This window comes from Neodiprion lecontei, chromosome 4, assembly GCF_021901455.1.
Source record: "Neodiprion lecontei isolate iyNeoLeco1 chromosome 4, iyNeoLeco1.1, whole genome shotgun sequence".
NCBI lineage: Eukaryota > Metazoa > Arthropoda > Insecta > Hymenoptera > Diprionidae > Neodiprion > Neodiprion lecontei.
In genome coordinates this window covers 25,659,384-25,678,996 of record NC_060263.1, presented here as the reverse complement: position 1 = coordinate 25,678,996, position 19,613 = coordinate 25,659,384, and the positions used below count along the sequence as shown (strand labels likewise).

The 19,613-nt window shown below is 33.6% G+C and overlaps 1 protein-coding gene across 2 annotated transcripts; it reads right to left on the bottom strand.

Annotated features, from left to right (window-relative positions):
• Positions 1 to 2,533: 2,533 nt before the first annotated feature.
• LOC107222476 (mothers against decapentaplegic homolog 3) lies at positions 2,534 to 13,837 on the bottom strand. 2 transcript variants are annotated; one of them, XM_015661861.2, is made up of 6 exons: positions 13,214 to 13,821; positions 10,228 to 10,436; positions 9,761 to 9,963; positions 8,188 to 8,411; positions 7,672 to 7,985; positions 2,534 to 4,529 (listed from the first exon to the last, which is right to left on the bottom strand). In XM_015661861.2, the coding sequence occupies exons 1-6, from the start codon at positions 13,414 to 13,416 to the stop codon at positions 4,261 to 4,263; spliced, it is 1,422 nt and encodes a 473-aa protein (XP_015517347.1). In that variant the 5' UTR covers positions 13,417 to 13,821; the 3' UTR covers positions 2,534 to 4,260. The 2 variants fall into 2 exon arrangements, with proteins under 2 accessions (XP_015517347.1, XP_046593757.1); XM_046737801.1 differs by lacking the exon at positions 2,534 to 4,529 and adding an exon at positions 5,669 to 5,802 and having other exon boundaries at positions 13,214 to 13,837.
• Positions 13,838 to 19,613: the final 5,776 nt, after the last annotated feature.

Genomic DNA, 19,613 nt, shown 5'->3' with positions numbered 1-19,613 from the left:
AGTTTGAGGAATATTTATAAAAAATAACAGTAATTGTATCGTGTATAATAAACGTACATTACGATGGAACCACAATAATAACGCAACAGATTGACTGAATTGTTGTATCTCCAAACTATTTGTGCCAATACTAGACGAAAATAATGAACTGATCGCTAAATCCCATATTTCAAAAATTTGGTATTATAAATAACACGCATAATTAGAAATAATGACTGGAGATTATTTACGGAAGCTCAAAGATAATAAATTTTGTAAATGTTTCACTTTAATTACTTTTTAAAAAATTCACTTTATGTATAATAGAAGAAAGATGGTTTGCTGTAGCTAACTTCTCAAGTTTCTGTTCGCATGAAGTTAAGCTATCTATGTGTTGCGTTAATTAATTGTGATTTACAAAAAAAGTAGGGATGAACCAAATCCTAGGTGACCATCTTGTAATACAGCTTCAAAGTTTCGATTTAATAATGAACAAGAAAGAGGCCAATTCATTTTATAACAATTGTTCTGATTAATTCGTGAATAATGGAATTGCATCATCAATCAAGAATTAAGATGACTAATGTTAATAACGTTAACGTGATAAAACATTGGTTCAAAAATAATTGTATTGCAATTTCAGAATGAATTTGAAGAAACTGGATTTCCAAAATATGAGTATGTTTTGCTTTATGATGATTTAGGCAATTGCAATCCTAAGGTTCTAAATAAAGAAAATACGCATTCGTGAGATATTTCCCAACACTGGTCACTTTTTAAAATAAACGCGAGGAATAAAAACACGTCAAGCGCTACAGGCATGAAACTCGTCAAGCTAAAATTTTTGCCTATAAAGAGATAATTGTAATACTTGATGGAAAAAGCCTGACTACCGGAAAAACAAAATAAAATTAAAAAAAAGAAATTAATTAGAAAACAAAAGAAAATCACATCAATTCTAACTTGCTTTAACTCACGATCAGACAATGAATGATTTTTTGACTTTAGATTTTTCGATTATATTTCTGAGTGTGATCTGCAATAGACAGTGTGCTGTAAATTTCCGAACTTCATTACTAAATATATTTCTTCTTTTACCTGTAAATCATTGTTCAAATCACACCTTTAGCACTTTGGAAGTGCAAACAATGATGTACAAGCTGAACAATATTTATATTTCGCCATAAAATTTCTGAGTTACAGGAAGTTGAAATTAAACTAACACAAACTTCCTGTAACAGAAAAAGTGACTTATTCTTGGGATATCATGAGAATGTGTGGATTCATGATTTTTGTCAAATATAAGAACATACCCGCGATTAGGTTTCCAAGTCGTCCATTCTTGTTTCAAAATCAAAATCGAAAAATACTGTACAAGCAGCCTGGGGTCGTATAAATTCAGATAAAAGGAATTATAGTATGATATACAATCAGAGCCCTCAACTATGACTCACAATCAGCTACAAAATCGGAGTAGACTTGATTGTCAAGTGTGAGGCAACCTTTGGCACTATTAATGAGAACTATGTATATTTCTACTAATAAGCATAAGAAGAAATTACTGAACATTGTGAAGATGCAACGAGTAAAAAAGATACCATAGTAAGTTGCATAAAGCTTGTAAACGCAGCTATGGTATGCAGCCAACCAGTGTCGTTTTAGTAATTAAAACCCTGAAGTATAGAAAAGTGAACATTAACACTGTGTAATCTTGTTTAGGAAAAATGAATTGATTAGAAAATAGGTAACTTCAATTGCATGGAATTGTAAAAGATTTCTAAACATTGCAAATATAAAAGTAACAAACTAGATATTTTGAATTTGAATAATAAACCTTAAACCATAGTAGAAAAATATAAACCAATTCATAAATTCTCAACAACATATGAGCACTGATAGAATATACGTGTATTTATCCCCGATTATCAAGGGAGGTACTACCTTCTTGGGCCGAAAAAAATCCGATTTTTATCAATTTGTAATGCAAAAAATATGAAATATTAAATGTTGATATTTGGTATGTTTACTAAGCGGTCTTTATTGAACATGATAATATTTTTTAAAGTTTGACAAAACATGGTACTGGGAGTGGGAGGAGCCACGTACGTTGCTGCACCTGCGATGATATTCTTCATTTGCGGAAGTGCTCCCCGACGAGACGTTTGTTTTACATGTGCTTGCCAAATTTTATAACAATTGCTCATATAGCGTGTGGAGAAGTACTTCCACTAGCAAAGAATATTATCACTGGCGCAGAGACATACGTGGGGGGCTCTTCCCACTCCCAATACCAAGTTTTGTCAAACTTTAAAAAATATTATTATGTACAATAAAGACTGCTTAGTTAACATACCAAATATCAACATTCTAGTTATAATATTTTTTGCATAAAATATTGATAAGAAATGGAACATTTTTCGGCCCAACAAACTAGAAACCTCCCTTAACTCATTCAGTTTATATATTGTTAAACACCAAATTGATGAGTAATGTACGAACCAGACCACAGTACACAAGAAAAGATAATTACTTTAAAATGATATAATATTAAGGATAAGTGTAACTTCTTTCACATTCAGCAAAGATTACAGTTATGGAAGTGATGTGGTTCGTCAGCTAATATCAATACAAAATCACCATAGTAGTGGTGTTAAGAAAATATTACGCAAGATTCATATGTGCTGAACGCAACTGTTCATAATGATGTATGCATAGAATCAGGCTCATTTTTATACAGTAATGCAAAAGAGAAGAATGCTTGCAAATTAGCTTGCAAATATGGGATAATGTATGTTTCTCATGACTCATTTCCATTTGACAAAATTCAATTGAGTGAATATGGTTATTCTAAAATAATCATCCTCGACATTAAAGCAAAAGACAACAGTGAAAAAAATGCCTCACTAAATTTTTCCTAATATATTTCTAAATTTCAAACCATGACGAATGATGTCGAAATAATGTACAGTTTATGTAATAAATAATACTCTAGTAAACAGCTTTGAAAATAGTTAAAGTGGAAAGGTTCAATCTGGTATTAAGGTTGAATTGGAGAATAACTTTAAAGCAACGTACAATAAATATTTTTGCTATACGTTAGACTAGTAAGAAGAAACAATTGTGTAAGCAATCTTCCAGTGGACTGTAGTAAATTATCAATTTTCTCGATACTTGAAACTTGTTAATCAATTCTGAAATTGAAAAACGAAATTTCTCAATTAATGATGTAAGTGGGATTGGCAGCCAGTTCATGTGCGTTGTACATAAACATATGTATGTGTGGGTTTCCATCTTATTAAACTTATTATTAATCAAGGAAGATAGCGGTTGCTGACTTTTTCGTCAGATTGCTTTCGATTATACTCTGACAAAAAAAAGTAAAAAACGTGGCTGACCATTTTCCGCTTTGGCCCCCTCTATTGTTTTATTAATTACATTAATTTTCCTGATTTTCGTAACACGCGTTTTGTAATTGGTTTCAACATCAGAAATGTTAGTACTCCGTTGATATGAGACGAAAAATGCAGCATAAGATTCAGGCATCCTAAAATAAATGTTAAAAGATTTTCATCTTTCTTTGTGATAGAAAAAATTTATGAAAATGTTATTGCGGTAAGCTCAAATCTTATGACACATTTTTTTCTACGACCATTTTTAAGAAATATTAATGTTCTTGGTATTGGAACTAATTAATGAATGTCTGTTTTAGAAAATATGATGAAAAAAGGGATATTTGATAAAACCAATAGAGGTGGCGAAAAATGGCCAAACATTAGATCCGAAAGATAATTGGTAAAAAAAATTGACGTCATTGACTTTCACTGATTAGATTAAATAAGATGGAACCCGTTATACGTATTTACAAATACAGCAGCTGGTAATGTATAAAAAATTCAAAGTTCTTGATATTTGTTTTCAAATTTTCCTTAATACAGTCGTCATTTACAAATCAATGATTTCTAAACCATAGGCATTCTGAGAGCTAGGTTTGGTATTCAATCTTTGTGACCAAAATGTGTATTCCTGACATGGAGTACCATCGCAATCACATCTTTGCCTGGTCCACTTGCATGCATATTTTTTATCACGTTTCCCATGATTATTCGATACTTCATCATCGCAACTAACGGAGATTTTGAAATGAAATAATTACAATTTTAAATTATACATGAAACGATCAATTGGAAGTTTTCCGTTCGTCCTAGCCCCATAATCTTCCAAAGGCTTAAGCAGAGTAGCGAGACATTCGACCAAGCAAGGTCATCCTGAAGGATTTTTCTTTTAAGACATCGATGAACATGGCAATCTAGGTGAACCCATCTGCGTCAGAACTCTGTCAAGCCATTGGAGTGGTCCATTTAAATGCAATTCTATCCAACATGGCGTTGAAGTAACAGTCTGGCGGCGATATTCGGCTCCCCAACCCTTTACAAAACTCATTCGGATCGTACACATTCGTGTCAGCTGATATACAGCTTCGAAACCTTGAGATACCGACTGCGACAAGAGAGCAGCAAACTCTTGATTGTTGAAAATCTTAAGATTACAACCTAAAACACGAGGAAAGCAATAAAAGTAATTTACTTTGGCTTAATTAGGTTAAATGAAAAAGAACTTTACGCTAATTTCATTGATAGTTTTTGACCAAATATAATAGTTTGTGATAAAATATAATGTACAATATTTATACTCGATAGTTTGTTCCTCAGAATGACTAATATTTATTGTAAAAATGTCTCAGTGAAGTTTTTAAGATTTCATTTTCCATAATTCGTAGAATAATGAGCTCTTATGGTAGGTGAAGTAAGGGTATTTCGAATATTAAGAGTTTCCCCATATAGCCATTGAAGCAGGAACAGGAGAGAAGAGATATGTCTGCATATCTCCCATGAACTATGAAGTTGACGTGGGTAACGTTAACATAAAGGAACATGAAGGGGGTATGTATGAGTATATGGTTAAAAGAGTGGGTGAATTCCAGGGACATTTATCTCAACAACCAACTGTTCAATTTGATTTTTTTTTTTTGTTTTAATTCAAACGTATATAGATCTAGATTCATTCACATATTTTTTTTTAACAAAATAAATTAATAAGTTTTTATTGACGATGACGTTAGCCATTTCACTTGGTGCTATGCTTCGCAGAGCCCATGATATTTCAAATTTGGCTTACATTTTCTACTTCAAATTTGTAAACAGTATTCTTGAATAAATTATAGTTTTTGTCATAATCTCACTTTATTTTATATTATCATCCTTTTTTGTCAATTAAATAAAAGAAATCCTAACTTTTTGATAAAAAATCGAAATTCAACTTCAGATAGGCATCATTTTATTGGAAAAAAATTTGAATGTGGCAAATAAGATAAACTACCCAAGAATAGTATCTCCAAATTTGAAATAAATCAGTGTACCTGTTCTTAAGATATCATGGGCACTGCAAAACATGTTACTGAGCGAAATGATTGCCGTTACTGTCAATAACATTGCTTCCCATTAACTGATTCCAATTTAAAAAAAAATAAAGAAATGAAGTTTGATCTGCGTACTTTTGAGTAAAACAAACGACAATTAAATTGGATTATTAGTTGTTGCAATAAAATTGTCAAAATTCGGCAACTTCTGTAGCCATCTACTCGTAGAGCTATACTCAAGTAAAAAGACATTTCACAACTTTAAAATTAGTTTGTAACGCTTGCAGCAGCCGAATCAGTATACTCTTCTTTATTCAAGTTTTTTTTTACAGTTTACAAAATTTGCAACCATTAAAACTGTGCAATAGAAATCTTACAAAATATTTCCTTGTGTTAACGTTACAAACCTTTCTTCATCGGAAACAGAAACAGATATATAGTAAACCATGCATGTTGGAGAAGAATATGTAAAAAAAAGATTAAAAACATAAATAGTGTAATGATCGAAAGTCTACTAAATTGCAGTATATAATTGTAAATACAATCTCTTGAATATGAGCCTAGGAAAGTCTAAAATTTATTTGAGAAAGAACACGAATTTGAGGCCATCTGATAATTCATTTAGAACTGCTCTATGATTTTTTATCACAAACGAGCAATCGCTTACAGAATTATAGCTAAGAATAATCATTGAATTTTCTGATAACGAATGTTGGACTTGGATTAATAAATTTGACACATAAAATAACGAAAGATTTGCATCAGAGTTTTTTTTAAGATGAACACAATTCTTGGCATTGGGATCGAAACTGGGGGGTATTGTAGTAATATGGTGTCAAAAAACGAGGTAACACCTGATCGTTTCTATTCATTTAGACAGATACCAATAAATAGAAAAAATGTTTGCAAGCAACAATAAAAACTCAATAGCTGCACAAAGTTTTTTCTGCCTTGATATTTGTATAATTCAATAGACACAATCATCTGATACACCGCCTTTAGGAGTTTGCACTTATAGCGCCAGTGAGCACGTCATGATTTCTCTGATCCTATATTTTTTTTTTATGACTTACAACACCTTAAAATTCCAATCTAATATCGGGCAATGAGGTCATTGAAGCACAGAATTGAAACAATACAATTATTATATTGTGAAATAGTGTGATTTACCAAGTTATGTCACTTGTAAAATTGACTTAGAAAGATTGTGACAAACTTTAAAAAACCTAAAACATCGAGAGCAACACTTTTCCGTTTTAGAATATGGCACAAAGATTTTGCGTGACAAAGTAAAAATTCGGGATAATTTTGCAGAATAATTGAAAGAGATAAACTGCAAAATTTCAACTGTTGTACTTTGACGTTGAGCAAATAGTTTTACAAAGAATGAAAATATGTTGCTAATACATCCATTTGAGTATATGATCAAAGATGAGCGTGTTGGTATACTTATGTACATTATCATATTCAGCCATTTGAAAATTGATTGACAAATTAGAAAAAGATGATTTTTAAAAATTGGTAAATCGCAAACGAATAAAGAAATGCATATAGAAAATTTTTTACTGTTTCAGGCACACAGGTCAATGGTAAAAGTAAAAGTTGATAAAATCAAAAACAGTTGAGATCAGACGCTCGTCTGTTTGGTGTACAACTCCACATGTGAAGCTCATATTCTTTCAGAATTAGCAAACTGTGTTGAATTTAGGTTGAGTATTCACTTTGGAAAATCAATGGCTGAATAAAGTCAATGATAGCTAATGCGTCAGTAAAAATTTTAATGACTTCTGCACATTCATTTACTTTAAGCAAGGTTTAGCCGAATCCTCTAGAAAGTACTGATTTGTTAAGGAGGTTTATGAGTTGAAAATTATTGCCGTTCTTGGTAATTTGATTACGAGAAGGTCGGATGTTAAGTGTTTATCAAATGAATACATTTGTAAACTGCGGTAATTTTCTTGAGAATGGAAAATAAAGCAAAATTGTCAACAAATGATCAGATAGCGACATTTTATCTCGAATTGCTTCGAAACAGTAGAAAATTTGATATATTCATTAGATTTCACCGTGCATCGAGTCAGTTTATTCATAAGACAATTCTTTACAAACCCACCATGATAATTTTTTTCATCAAGTTGGTATTGTTATGTATTTAGTTTTTCAGTAAAGTCATTTGAAAATATAAATATAAATGGTTATAACAGAACAGTTTTTAAATATTCGGCTGAGAATAGTAATTACGTATAAATATTGAATAAATAATGAAATCAACTCACCAGGTGGTATTTTGCAAACAGTTGCAGGATGCCATCCATAACGTTGGTTACAGTTAGGGCTTTGCACAAAAATACTAGAATCAGATAAACATTCAGCAAACACTTCGCCACCAATGTAATACAGCCTTACTCCTTTCCCAATATGCCGTCGGGTTTGTTCAACAACTGTGTTTCTGTTTACATTGGATAAAAGGCCAAGGCAAAAGCGTTCTGAATTACTTGGATCCGTGAAACCATCCACTGTAATACTCGGTTGAGAGGCATGAAATGTTTCACCTACTCTTGTATTAAGTTCATAGTAACTTATTGAACACCTTGAAAGAAACATAATATTTCATTATAATATCGTATCTGACAACTATTTTTGAACAACTTTGTATTTATAGATAATATATTTTGTTCCATTTGGTTTCTTTTTAAAACTTGCGATCACCTCAAATTGAACATGCTTATTTATTTATTTTTTTCGCGCATCGGTAAAACAGTACATAAAAAATGTTGCATTTTTTTACTTACCAAAATGCAGGCTCACAGTACATCACTGGTTGCGCATCTACCGGACTAGGAGACAAACGTGATAGGGACATATTGTCGTTATGATCCATATTGTCACCATCTTCGCTAATATAACCAGGTGGAGGCGTATCAGCTGGAGGATCCATAGATCCTGGAGCCGGCCGTGGGGACCCTTGGACGCTTCCTAAACTACCGACACTCGCAGGACTTGTTGCTTGCATGCTCTAAAATATGTAAGAAATAACAAGTGAGAATAGTGAATACATATCATTATAATTCCTCAAACTCTCATAGCGCAATAAAACGGAAAAGGAATTCGATACGATGAACTATTAAAAAAAAAATACTGGGACAAAACGGAAATGTATTGCTTATATTTAGTCGACATCCTAAACTTGTAACCTATTTTAAGTCTGGGGTACTAAAAAATTATGCAATTCTCCAAAAAAGAGGGACAAAAATAGCATTACACTCAAGAAAAAAAATTCAGACTATTTCTGGGCAGAATTTTTTCTTTTCAGTTAGTTGCTCATGATTTCTTATACGCAATATTTATTGTTCAATTGTATTGCAGAAAAAGAAAATGGTCAGTAAGAATATAAAACTTTTGTCTAATTACTTCGTTTGGATCGAAAAGTCAATACGTTAAGTATTTTACCTCCCAGTATAAAGTGTCAGTCATTCGCTCAATAACATGCAAAGATTTAGAAAACGTGTATTTTTTGTTGATAATATTTCAATATTATAATGTGACAGAGAGTGATATTCATCTTCCAACTAGGATAGAGGGTAGGGTAGTAGAAAAAATTATCATATAATGAAGTTTGAAGACTCCATGTAATATTAATGAAAAAATACAATAAAAACGAACAGGATTATCGCAAATATAATGATAAATAAGAATAAAAGTAAATAAAATAAAAGAACGACGAAATAAGGAACAAACTGGATGTGGAATAAACATTTAAAAAATTTTTTAAAAAGCATTAGAATAGGCAACAACCCCATATACAGAAGCATACAGATGCTCGTAAATGGAGAACAGAAAATAACATCGAATGGGAAATCAAGAAACTATACAAGTAGAACATAGAAATGATGTTTCCGTAAATGTAAATCTTAGAACCAAGATGATACCTGACGGAAATTGTGTTTTCAGAGCCTAATTGTATTGTCTTTTCAATACATAACAAAAACGCGGAAAGGTAAAATCAGATATTGTTACACACATCACACATCATTGGCATGAATTTAGGGTCTACATCATAGCAGATGAATCACATAATATATTAACTGATTCATTTAAAGATTATTTCTATTTATAGAATCAGCAATCTGAAATAACAACATTGATTGCCTGATATAAACGATCTTGTTACCTTCTTCAGAATGCCCAAAAATCTTGTTTGATTTTTTCCAAATTTTTTTACTTAAAATTAATCGATATATTCAAAGTAACAGCTGTTTCTTTGATGCAGCAAATTTTCTACAAAAACTGCTCAAGAGATTAAAAAGAAAGTTGAGTATTGAAAATATTCTATTTTCATCTATAGATGCAAAAATTTCTCATCACCTGCATTCCTTGATAAGGATTATTCGGTTGCTGCTGTTGCGGAGATTGCGGAATGCCCTGTTGGTTGTGCTGTTGATGGTTTAATGTTGCGTGAAAGCTTGTGTTTTCTGGTACACTAACGCTCAACTCTTCTAGTGAGGTATTATACAAAACTGATTCGTCACCAGAAAGACTATGCCTTGGCACCAAGATTGCTGGCAAAACTGTAACAATTGATAAAGGTTCAGTATCCTGCAATTTTATAAGCAATTAGTAATGTCTTCAGAGCGAATTAAAGTAGCCTGCAGAATATTTTCGACACACTACCATTTCACTCGGTTGTTCTGGTCGTATCGAAATCTAAATTTCATAAATAATTCCACCATTATAATGATTGATTGATCATCAAAAAATATTCTACTCTAATGAATGAGAATACAATTATAATTACAGAATTTTTGCTAGTTTTCAAACGCGTTTCATTTTACCTGGAGTTTGTATTCTTTGATAATGATATGGATTCACACAAACTTCGTCTCTTTTTTGAGTAAATGCGTATTCGCAATGTTCAATAGCTCGCAACTCGTGGTGCGACTGTAAATCTGGCCAACGCCACAATCGACAGTAAATTACGTGTGGTAGACCCTTTCCCCGAATGCCCTGGACTCCGTTATCACCGATTCCTCCTTGATTGGGTCTGAAATTAAAATATATGCAGTCTGGTTATAAAACTTTTGAGCATTTTATGTATGTGAGAACATTTTCAAGGCATTTCTCATTTTACAGCATTCGATTTTATGGGCCAAGTATAATGATGAAGAATTATACTTTCATTCGTAAGTTTAGTTCTATTGCATTTCATATGGGTTTTCAATGTGCATGACAATTTATTTTTCTGTACAGCAAATACTGTATTCGTAGTACGTATGACATACCATATATCATATAGCAAAGATCAATGACTACACTCATATCGACGGAGAATTTCATTGGCTTTTTTGTTGAATACAACTAGAATGGCTGCAATCGATGTGCCCGGTTAAACCCGATATTTGGCAACATGACATGAGCACCAATGTGAAACTTATAAAGATTTTCAATAAAATGGCTTGCAAAATTCTGTGTAGTTAGTTAGTTCTAATACCACTAAATATGTGTAGGAAACCTCTACCATGTAAGTTTGATATTTTTTTTAAAATTAATTCCCAAATAACACCTCAAAATTCAGTGTCTAAATGAGATACCCCCTCAATTCATGATATACTAATAAACCAATAGACATTCATTCATTATAAGATAGATTAGTTACTATTTGTCGAGCAATGACTAATGAGAAGTAATCAAAAATTGAAAATGAAATAGGTCAACATCCCCATAGGACCATGGGAGTTTTTTCGTTTCAGATATATGTAACTGAAGTTTTAAACGATCAGGTATTATCAAAAACTTATATTTTCATGGTTACTGAGTTTCTACAAGAACTCTGAGCTGAACACTAAGCATGAGTCTGCTCAAGATTGATATGCATCAAGTTTACCATTTAGATTGCTTACCAAGTTTCATTCGCCCGATAAGAATTCGGTACCTACATTGGGTTTCCCACAAACTTTTTTTTGTGCTTTTGGAATGTCACACATGAACATATTTCGTAAAAGTGTAATGTTTGCAGTCAAGGTTAACATCAGAATCGATATAGTACAATATTATATTACAGAGAATCTGATCACGTAAGTGTACATAATTCATAATGATGGAAATTTGAAATAAATCTGATGTTACTAAGGTATCGTATTCACGATATAAATAATGAGGTAAAAGAAACTGCAAAGTGAAAAGATCCCTTTATCTGGCTTCAAAAGTAATTTATTTTTTAGAATAGCAGTTTCATTTTGGATTGGTTTTTTGCTTCCATCGATAAGATACTCAATATATTGATGATGATGATAGTAAGTATCTCATTTATTCAAAGATCATCAATTAATTGTAAGGTAAAAGGTGGAGGTTTAATCAAATCTTCATGAGTATATTCACCACTTCATGAATAAGATCTCAACGGTCAGACATTTCTTCGCAATGTACAGCAAGGTACTGGAACTAACGGTTACCTTCTCATATACCTGTATCAGATTATTCAAGTCAAGATCTAACAAGCACTTATTATAAAACATCAGATGTGTTCAAGGTTTGATTGTGTTTGTCATCAAACACAAGTCACTTCGTGTCATTCAATTATTGTTCGAATATACCATAAAAAGCTCATTTTGTGTGTTGACTACAATTTGGTAAATATTTCAAGTGATTTAATTTAGAAGTGAAATTTTAACTGAATTGTGAAAGAATCAATTTTTGTATTGGACTTCATGTATTACGTGGCAACATGAGGCAGTACCTGAGGCGTCAGTCATTATATTTGTAAAATGTTATCTGATTTATATCAGATACAAACTTATTCTTCAGATAGACAAAGGATTATCAGCCTGTATTCAAAGTCTCATAATAATAACTATATCTACGAATGTAACATTGTTTACCGTATTTTCACAATTGCAACAGGACAGACAATATCTTCGTAAAAGATTTGCATCATATAATCAGGTACATTCCAAATAGTAGCTATGAATATCAGTAATATCTTAGAGTTAAGTATGAATATATGCAACAGTGTGATTATTAGCAACTTTCGATTAAAACGAATGTAATTGATTCATGTTTATATGTGTTTTTTCAGGTATAAGCGCGTATATTCTCATAAGCCTCAAAATCGGAATGTAATCAGATGATCTATGTACTTTAGATCTATTACATATAAAATTTTAGCGGTATTATTTTGAATAAAAGCACATTTTGTCATAAATGACTTCTATGCATTAGATATTGATTACGGATAAGTATGAGCAGTTCACTTGATAGCAACTTTCTTTTGTTTGTGTTTTCACTCTAGGAATAGAATAAGATTTTGACAGCGATGCAGAATCAGGCTCAACAACTTCGTTGCTTAATAAATTGCACCAACTGTGTTACAATCTTAATTCTTGATATTAAACATTTGGATTTGCTTATACATCATATGTCTGATATGTGTTATATCCTCTTTGGATGATATCTTGAAATTAAGATTAAAGCTATCACCAGTTCCAAAACATTAAAATAATATAAAATGCCAATAAAACCACTATTGAAATGCATATTATTCATGGATATGATACCATTCTATTTTTAGAGATTTAGAGTGTTTTGTCGGCATTTGCGGTGCTGGGAGTTTAACATCGTGTAATTTGAATAATACTGAGCTGAAAATAAAACTAACTCTGTCAATCAATCTAAACGGGTATAGATCTTGTTGCAGTAATTATGTAAAAGTCTCAACGCAGTGTCATCTTAGTTTTCACGTAACAATGAATGATGATAAATATTCTAAACATACTAATGAAAACAAAAATAACAATTATAATAACAAAAACACAACTTGCGCACCTTGGTATAGTAATGCACTTGGTATTACAACTCTGCGTGGTGATCGCTTTTTCAAGTTCGTCGAGCCCCGCGGACTTTTTTAGTTTTTTCACCAAACTCTTCACAGCTTTTTCACTCCATTTGTCTTCACCCTCGCCTTTTTTCCAACCCAATAGCCTCTTTACGATCGGTGGATTGAAACTAGGCAGCATTGAAGTCATCATTTGCAATAGGCGATTCGTTTGCGACCCGCATCAGGCCGACGATACAGTTAACTAATCAAAACACACACTAAGATGGAATTAAACTGATATAGTTCACTCGCTATACACTTCGGAATAATGTTACCCCAAAGTACAGACGACAAGTGCGTCAAATTATAAGAAGATAAATTACACGTTCAACGACAACTTTACGGCAACCGCCATTTTGTCCTTCGTGAACTTAACCGTGGACTATGATTGTCATGATTACCATAGTGGATTATCAAAAGCACTGAAATGTATTCAGAGGCAGAGTTACACTGGAACGTGCACTAAAGTGGTGAAGGCCACTTGAGGGCGATGTCGAGATAGATGGCCGAAATGTTAATACGTTTACGCATGCGCCCTGCACACGTTAATTAATGTGCATAACTTGTACAGACACTTAGGATTGATTCTGAATTTCTAACCCTTGCAATATCCCTGGTAATTTTACGACCCACGGTTCCGAATGAGATCCGAATGCCGACCGCCTTCAGACTGAGCAGCGAGCGGACAAAAGCCTGAAGACTGAAGTGCAATTTCGGAACGCACGCATAATAACTTCAATAACTTGTGCGATTCGTCTAGGGCCGAACAGAAATCAAAAAAGTCTGTGGCAGGTGGCCGGCAGTGCGAACGGTGCTCAACCAACACCGTGCCTCGTAAAATTGCTAGGGATATCGAACGTGTCAGAATCTATCTAAACATGGAGCGAGTGAGCGAAGTGGTCATGTTTGTTAACTGTCACTAGACGCGTTGACTCAAAATACATAAAGACTGCTAGCTAAAGGGCTTTTCGTAATTGAAAATGGCAGACATAAATTCATCGTCACGTATTCTGCGTCCTCCTCTACACGCGCAATTCCGTAACTTATTCCAGTAATCGGTAGCTTGGTAGAGGCTGTACGACATGCCCCACATGGCAAAATTCGTCTATGATTACTATATGGATGAACCTCAGGCAATCATTATTCCAACAGTAATTTTAAAAAATTTCAAGATAATCAAGGTTTTTTTTTCAACTTCTACTCATATTACTTGGTCTGACTAAACTAGAGAAATCCGAAGGTATTACGATTCCACATACGTTACACATTATCGAAGCATGAGTTTTATTGACGATAAATTGAATTTACGCAATAACAAAATTGTCATTTGAAAAACTACAATATATTAGCATTTGACCAGTGAAAATAAGTTCACTTAGCTCGTTTCCACACCACCGCAAGCGGTAGAGTACCCGGTACGTTTTTTTTTTTACGTCGTATCCCCAAGTAGGCCTACTCCACGGAGAATAGTAGCAAGATCGATCTTACGTTCTTCAAAAAATTGCAAATGACTTTTTTTCACATATAAATTATGGTAAATTGTTTTTTCCAATAAATTTGTACTGTACAAACGTATATGCGCAAGTTTGTTAGAAATATTTCGAACTGACTATTTATTATCGATTAAAGATGACTGTTTTGATTATGGATGAAAGATGGTTATTTTAATTATGTATGAAGGGTGATGGATTTTATCTTATAACCGAACGGTGATTGTCCTTGGCTGTTCGTGCACGGGTTTCTTTTTTTATAAGGTTTGAGATAACCACTAAAATGGAGAACCTGGTGAATTCGCAAAACAATAAACAACTAAACCAAGATGGAACACATGAATCGCTGTAAGACATTGGCATTTACCTGCCCTAATTGTAAGACGATGTAGAAATCTTTGAAGAAATGGAAACAATTCAGAGTAGAATACGCACAACCACCAAAATACGACAAAGATGTAATTCTACAGTGGAATACAAACCGAACATGACCTATGAGCGTCTCAAGAAAAAAAAATTCTTGACACTAAAACGATAGCAAAAAAAGATTGTAAAAGCATTAAAAAAACTACAGCTGAATAAATTTTACCATATTTTGTGATCATGATGATTCTGACCTACATCGCTAAATCTATGTATAGGTGAAAACAAGATGACTAACCCTGAATCGGACCTGAACCAGACCTAAGCCTAAAAAATGAACCGTTAAATTTTCAGTAGTCAATAAAACTCAGTTACCTGGAACAGATGAAAATATAATTAGTGAAATATGTCGATACAGACAAAAATATACTTAGCTTAGATACGAAAAAAATACAATTAACGAAAAAGAGACAAATGAATTAGCTGAAACAGACAAGAGATTTGTTTAACTGAAACAGACAAAAAGTTTGATTAGCTGAGACAGACAAAGCTTTCATTAGCTGAAACAGATAAAAAGCTTGGTTAGCTGAAACAGACGAAGGTCTGGTTAGCACAATCACATAAGTCCATACGCTATCGAAAAATGCCTCGAGTCCAACATGGTATTCGTTTTAATATTCGTTGCTTCGATAATTATTGATTGTATTGATGAATAAAATACATTCTAAATTTTTTGACCCGACATCCCTTTCTGCATTCAGTTTTTAAAATGAATATCTTTTTCGACTGAAAATTCTATAGTTCTCAGTGCATTTGTTAAAAAATTGGTTTTGTTGCCCTGAAACAGAAAATAATACGATCAGTTAAACGAGTGTTTCTGTACGTTTCATATATATTTTATAAATACTTACGTCAAGATTCTCCACTATCACTGAACACTACCGAGATTTCTATACCTGCGCGTTGAGTTCCAGTTGTAAAATAACGCGCTTTCTCTCACGACTGAAAGGTATCAAGTCCACGCGCAAAAGGCGCCGTGGAACTTGAAAACTTTATTATTCGTAAATAATTGACCGAAGAGTTGAAAGATTAACACATCGAAAGTGTGTAACTCTTCTATATACCGTTTGCAAAATTACCGGCGCGTAAAAACGTGTCCGAGTCCCGTGGTTAATTTACGCGCAAAAGGCTGCGTCCAATTCTCGTGATTAATCTACGCGCAATAAGGCGCGACAGATTAAACTGTCAAAATATTTGTAATATCTGGGACTTGTCATATGCTGTTTGCAAAATCGACGCGTAAAAAAACGTGTCCAATTTCCGTTATTAATTTACGCGCAAAAGGCTGCGTCCGATTCTCGTGATTAATCTAGGCGCAAAAAGGCGCGACAGATTAAACTGTCAAAAAATTTGTATTATGTGGAACTTGTGAATTTTTCCAAAAATTCTGTAGAAGCCCAATCCGCATCTGTATCTTTTTGAATGAGATACATTGCTATGCGGATTGTTGTTCTCAGATTACAAATCAATTTGAAATGAGGAAGGAGGTTGGAGGGCATGCATTATTGTGTGGCGTGACGGTCGGCGGTCCTCTTCGACGCGAAGTCTTCGAGCTCAGCATCTCTCCCCATCTAGCGTACCACGGAACGCGATAGATGGTCCAGAGATGCGTTTTGCCCATTCAGACGATCACAGAGATCAATTGTATGGAATAATCATCGGTAATGACTTAATAATTGAATTGAATAACGAGCCCAACAACTGAAAAAGAATAGAAACGGAATTATTAGCAGAATTATGGATCCCGTTTTTATAGGTTACCGAATTAAGCATGTTTTATTCCAATGAGAAACTGTTCGTTTTAATCTGTTTATTCGTTTACATTCGATTTTATCTGTTCTTTCCTATCCCGTCCTATCCGCGACAATGCCACCTCTCACAACCTATTCGTTTCAATTATTCATTTAGAATAGGGGGATTGCAAATTCTAATCCGATTCTGTTCTTTCCATGCGAATCAATTCGTTTCAAAGAATATGAAAGCATACGAATCGGATTCGGATGAAGTGTATTTTTTGAAACGAATGGATTCGGATGGAAAGAACAGAATCGGGAAATTGCAATCCCATATTCTAAATGAATAATTGAAATGAATAGGCTATAAGAGGTGGCATTGTCGAGGATCGGACGGGATAGGAAAGAACAGATAAAATCGAATATAAACGAAGATACAAATTAAAACGCACAGTTTCTCATTGGAATAAAACATGCTTAATTCGGTAACCTAAAGAAACGGGATCCATAATTCTGCTAATAGTTCCGTTTCTATTCTTTTTCAGTTGTTGGAATTGAAAAATGGTTGCAGAGTTACAGGAAATAAGAAATTCAATCTCGTTCTTATTCAAATGCTTAGAAATGGTCAAGAGACTCGAATACGGAGTCTTTTGAGAGCAAGATTTATGTGATCGTTTGACGCTGTGGATTACAAAAGTCAGTAACATCACGGTATATCGCGACCTTCCTAACCTTACCTGTTCCCCAACGGAACCACCCAACGGAAAAGAGAGACTCACACACACATGCATAAACCCCGCGACGGATCCCAAAACGTCCACCTACCTACCCGGTTACCTATATTCGATCTGAACGATTCGCCATTTTTTCCAACACACATCATTCTTCATCATTCGCGCCGTGGTCGCTGACTTACATTTTCGTTGGTTACCTGTTGGGAGCAAAATGTTTTTATATCATAGTCTGCCTACTCAGAATACAGTATCGCGGTTATGTCCCGTCAACTCTAGTGTTGTATGTATTATTTTAGTAAATGTTGGCAGACTATCGGTACATTAACATTTTGTAAAATAGATTAAAAACATCCTGTATGCCAATTAGCATTTTTCTAAGCGAGCTAAGCCTGCAGTTGATCAATATTTGTTGACTTTTAAAGGGTTGAAAATGATATATAATAATATAAGATGCAATTTCACTACGTTACGTTATGCCAGACTTTGGAATTTTATCGATTTATCAATATTGTGAATAATTGAATACGTTCAAACCTCAGGTGAACCCATCACTTAAACGACATCATCGGTAAATTCAAACGTAGATTATTACATCATTTGCGAAACACAATTCGATCTCGCGAGTGCCGAGTAAGCGATGGTTACCTGTCGCGATGCTCATTCCACTTTTAGCAACGTGCAAAATTTCTAACTTCGAGTAAGCTACGGTACATTAAATTGCGAAAAAAAATTATTGGACTGCAAGTGAAGCACGTTGTGATCGTGAATGAGCCTATCCATGCAGCTAAGAAATCGAAGATTTGTGTAACAATTGTTACCGCCACGCCACGTGACAGAGGAATCCCAGGGAAATACCCATAACCTAACACATGCAAACTCACCAACGTTGCCAAGTAATGGAGAAGTTACTCGGATGTCTCCGCTGAATGCTAAAATGAATACAGAAGTAACGGTTAAGCTTAGAAAACTGTTGTATCATACATGCAATAGCGTGATGTTTTTTAAATTCATTGTACAGAAAACTGAGTACCGTCGTTTTTCAATTTACAGATGCATGAAAAATGTTCGAAAAATGTAGATTATCATGTATGGGAAATTTTACCTTGTAGCTTCGTAGCTCCACGGCATAAAAGCGGTCCTCGCACTGCCTGTCTAGATGAATCCACCAAAGACCACTCTGAAAAATAAACAAAACAAATTATTTAGTCGCATTGTTTATGCGATAAGTAAAATAGAATAATGAAATGATTGATGATTTGAAGAATATATGACAATTACAAAATCATTTTGTTTGTGTACCTTGTGTAAAACAAAATGATCGGTTCAGCTGTTCCACATCTTCGACATGTTTGGATTTCCTGACGCTGCATTGTCACAATCACCTCAGACTCTATACTTTTTGAACAACTTAAACCCGCCACGAATGGAAAAATATACTTTTTGACGAATTTAATAAAAAAGTTATCACTGTGAATGTGAACTGGATTTTTATTTGTATGCCAGGTACATGAAGAATATTTAAATTCCAACTGGAATCACAGAATGAATTTTATATTCCTATGGAAAGCACTGGAAAACATTTAAATTCCTACTGGAATCACGGAATGAATTTTATATTCCTGTGGAAGGAACTGAAAAATATTTAAATTTCTACTGGAATCACGGAATAAATTTTATATTCCTGTGGAAAGCACTGAAAAACATTTAAATTCCTACTGGAATCACGGAATGAATTTTATATTCCGGTGAAAGGCACTGAAAAATATTTAAGTTCCTACTGGAATCACGGAATGAATTCTATATTCCTGTGGAGAGCTCTGAGAAATATTTAAATTCCTACTGGAATGACTGAACGAATTTTATATTCCTGTGGAAACACTGAAAAATATTTAAATTCCTACTGGAATCACTAGACGAATTTTATATTCCTCTGAAAAGCACTGAAAAATATTTAAATTCCTATTCTTC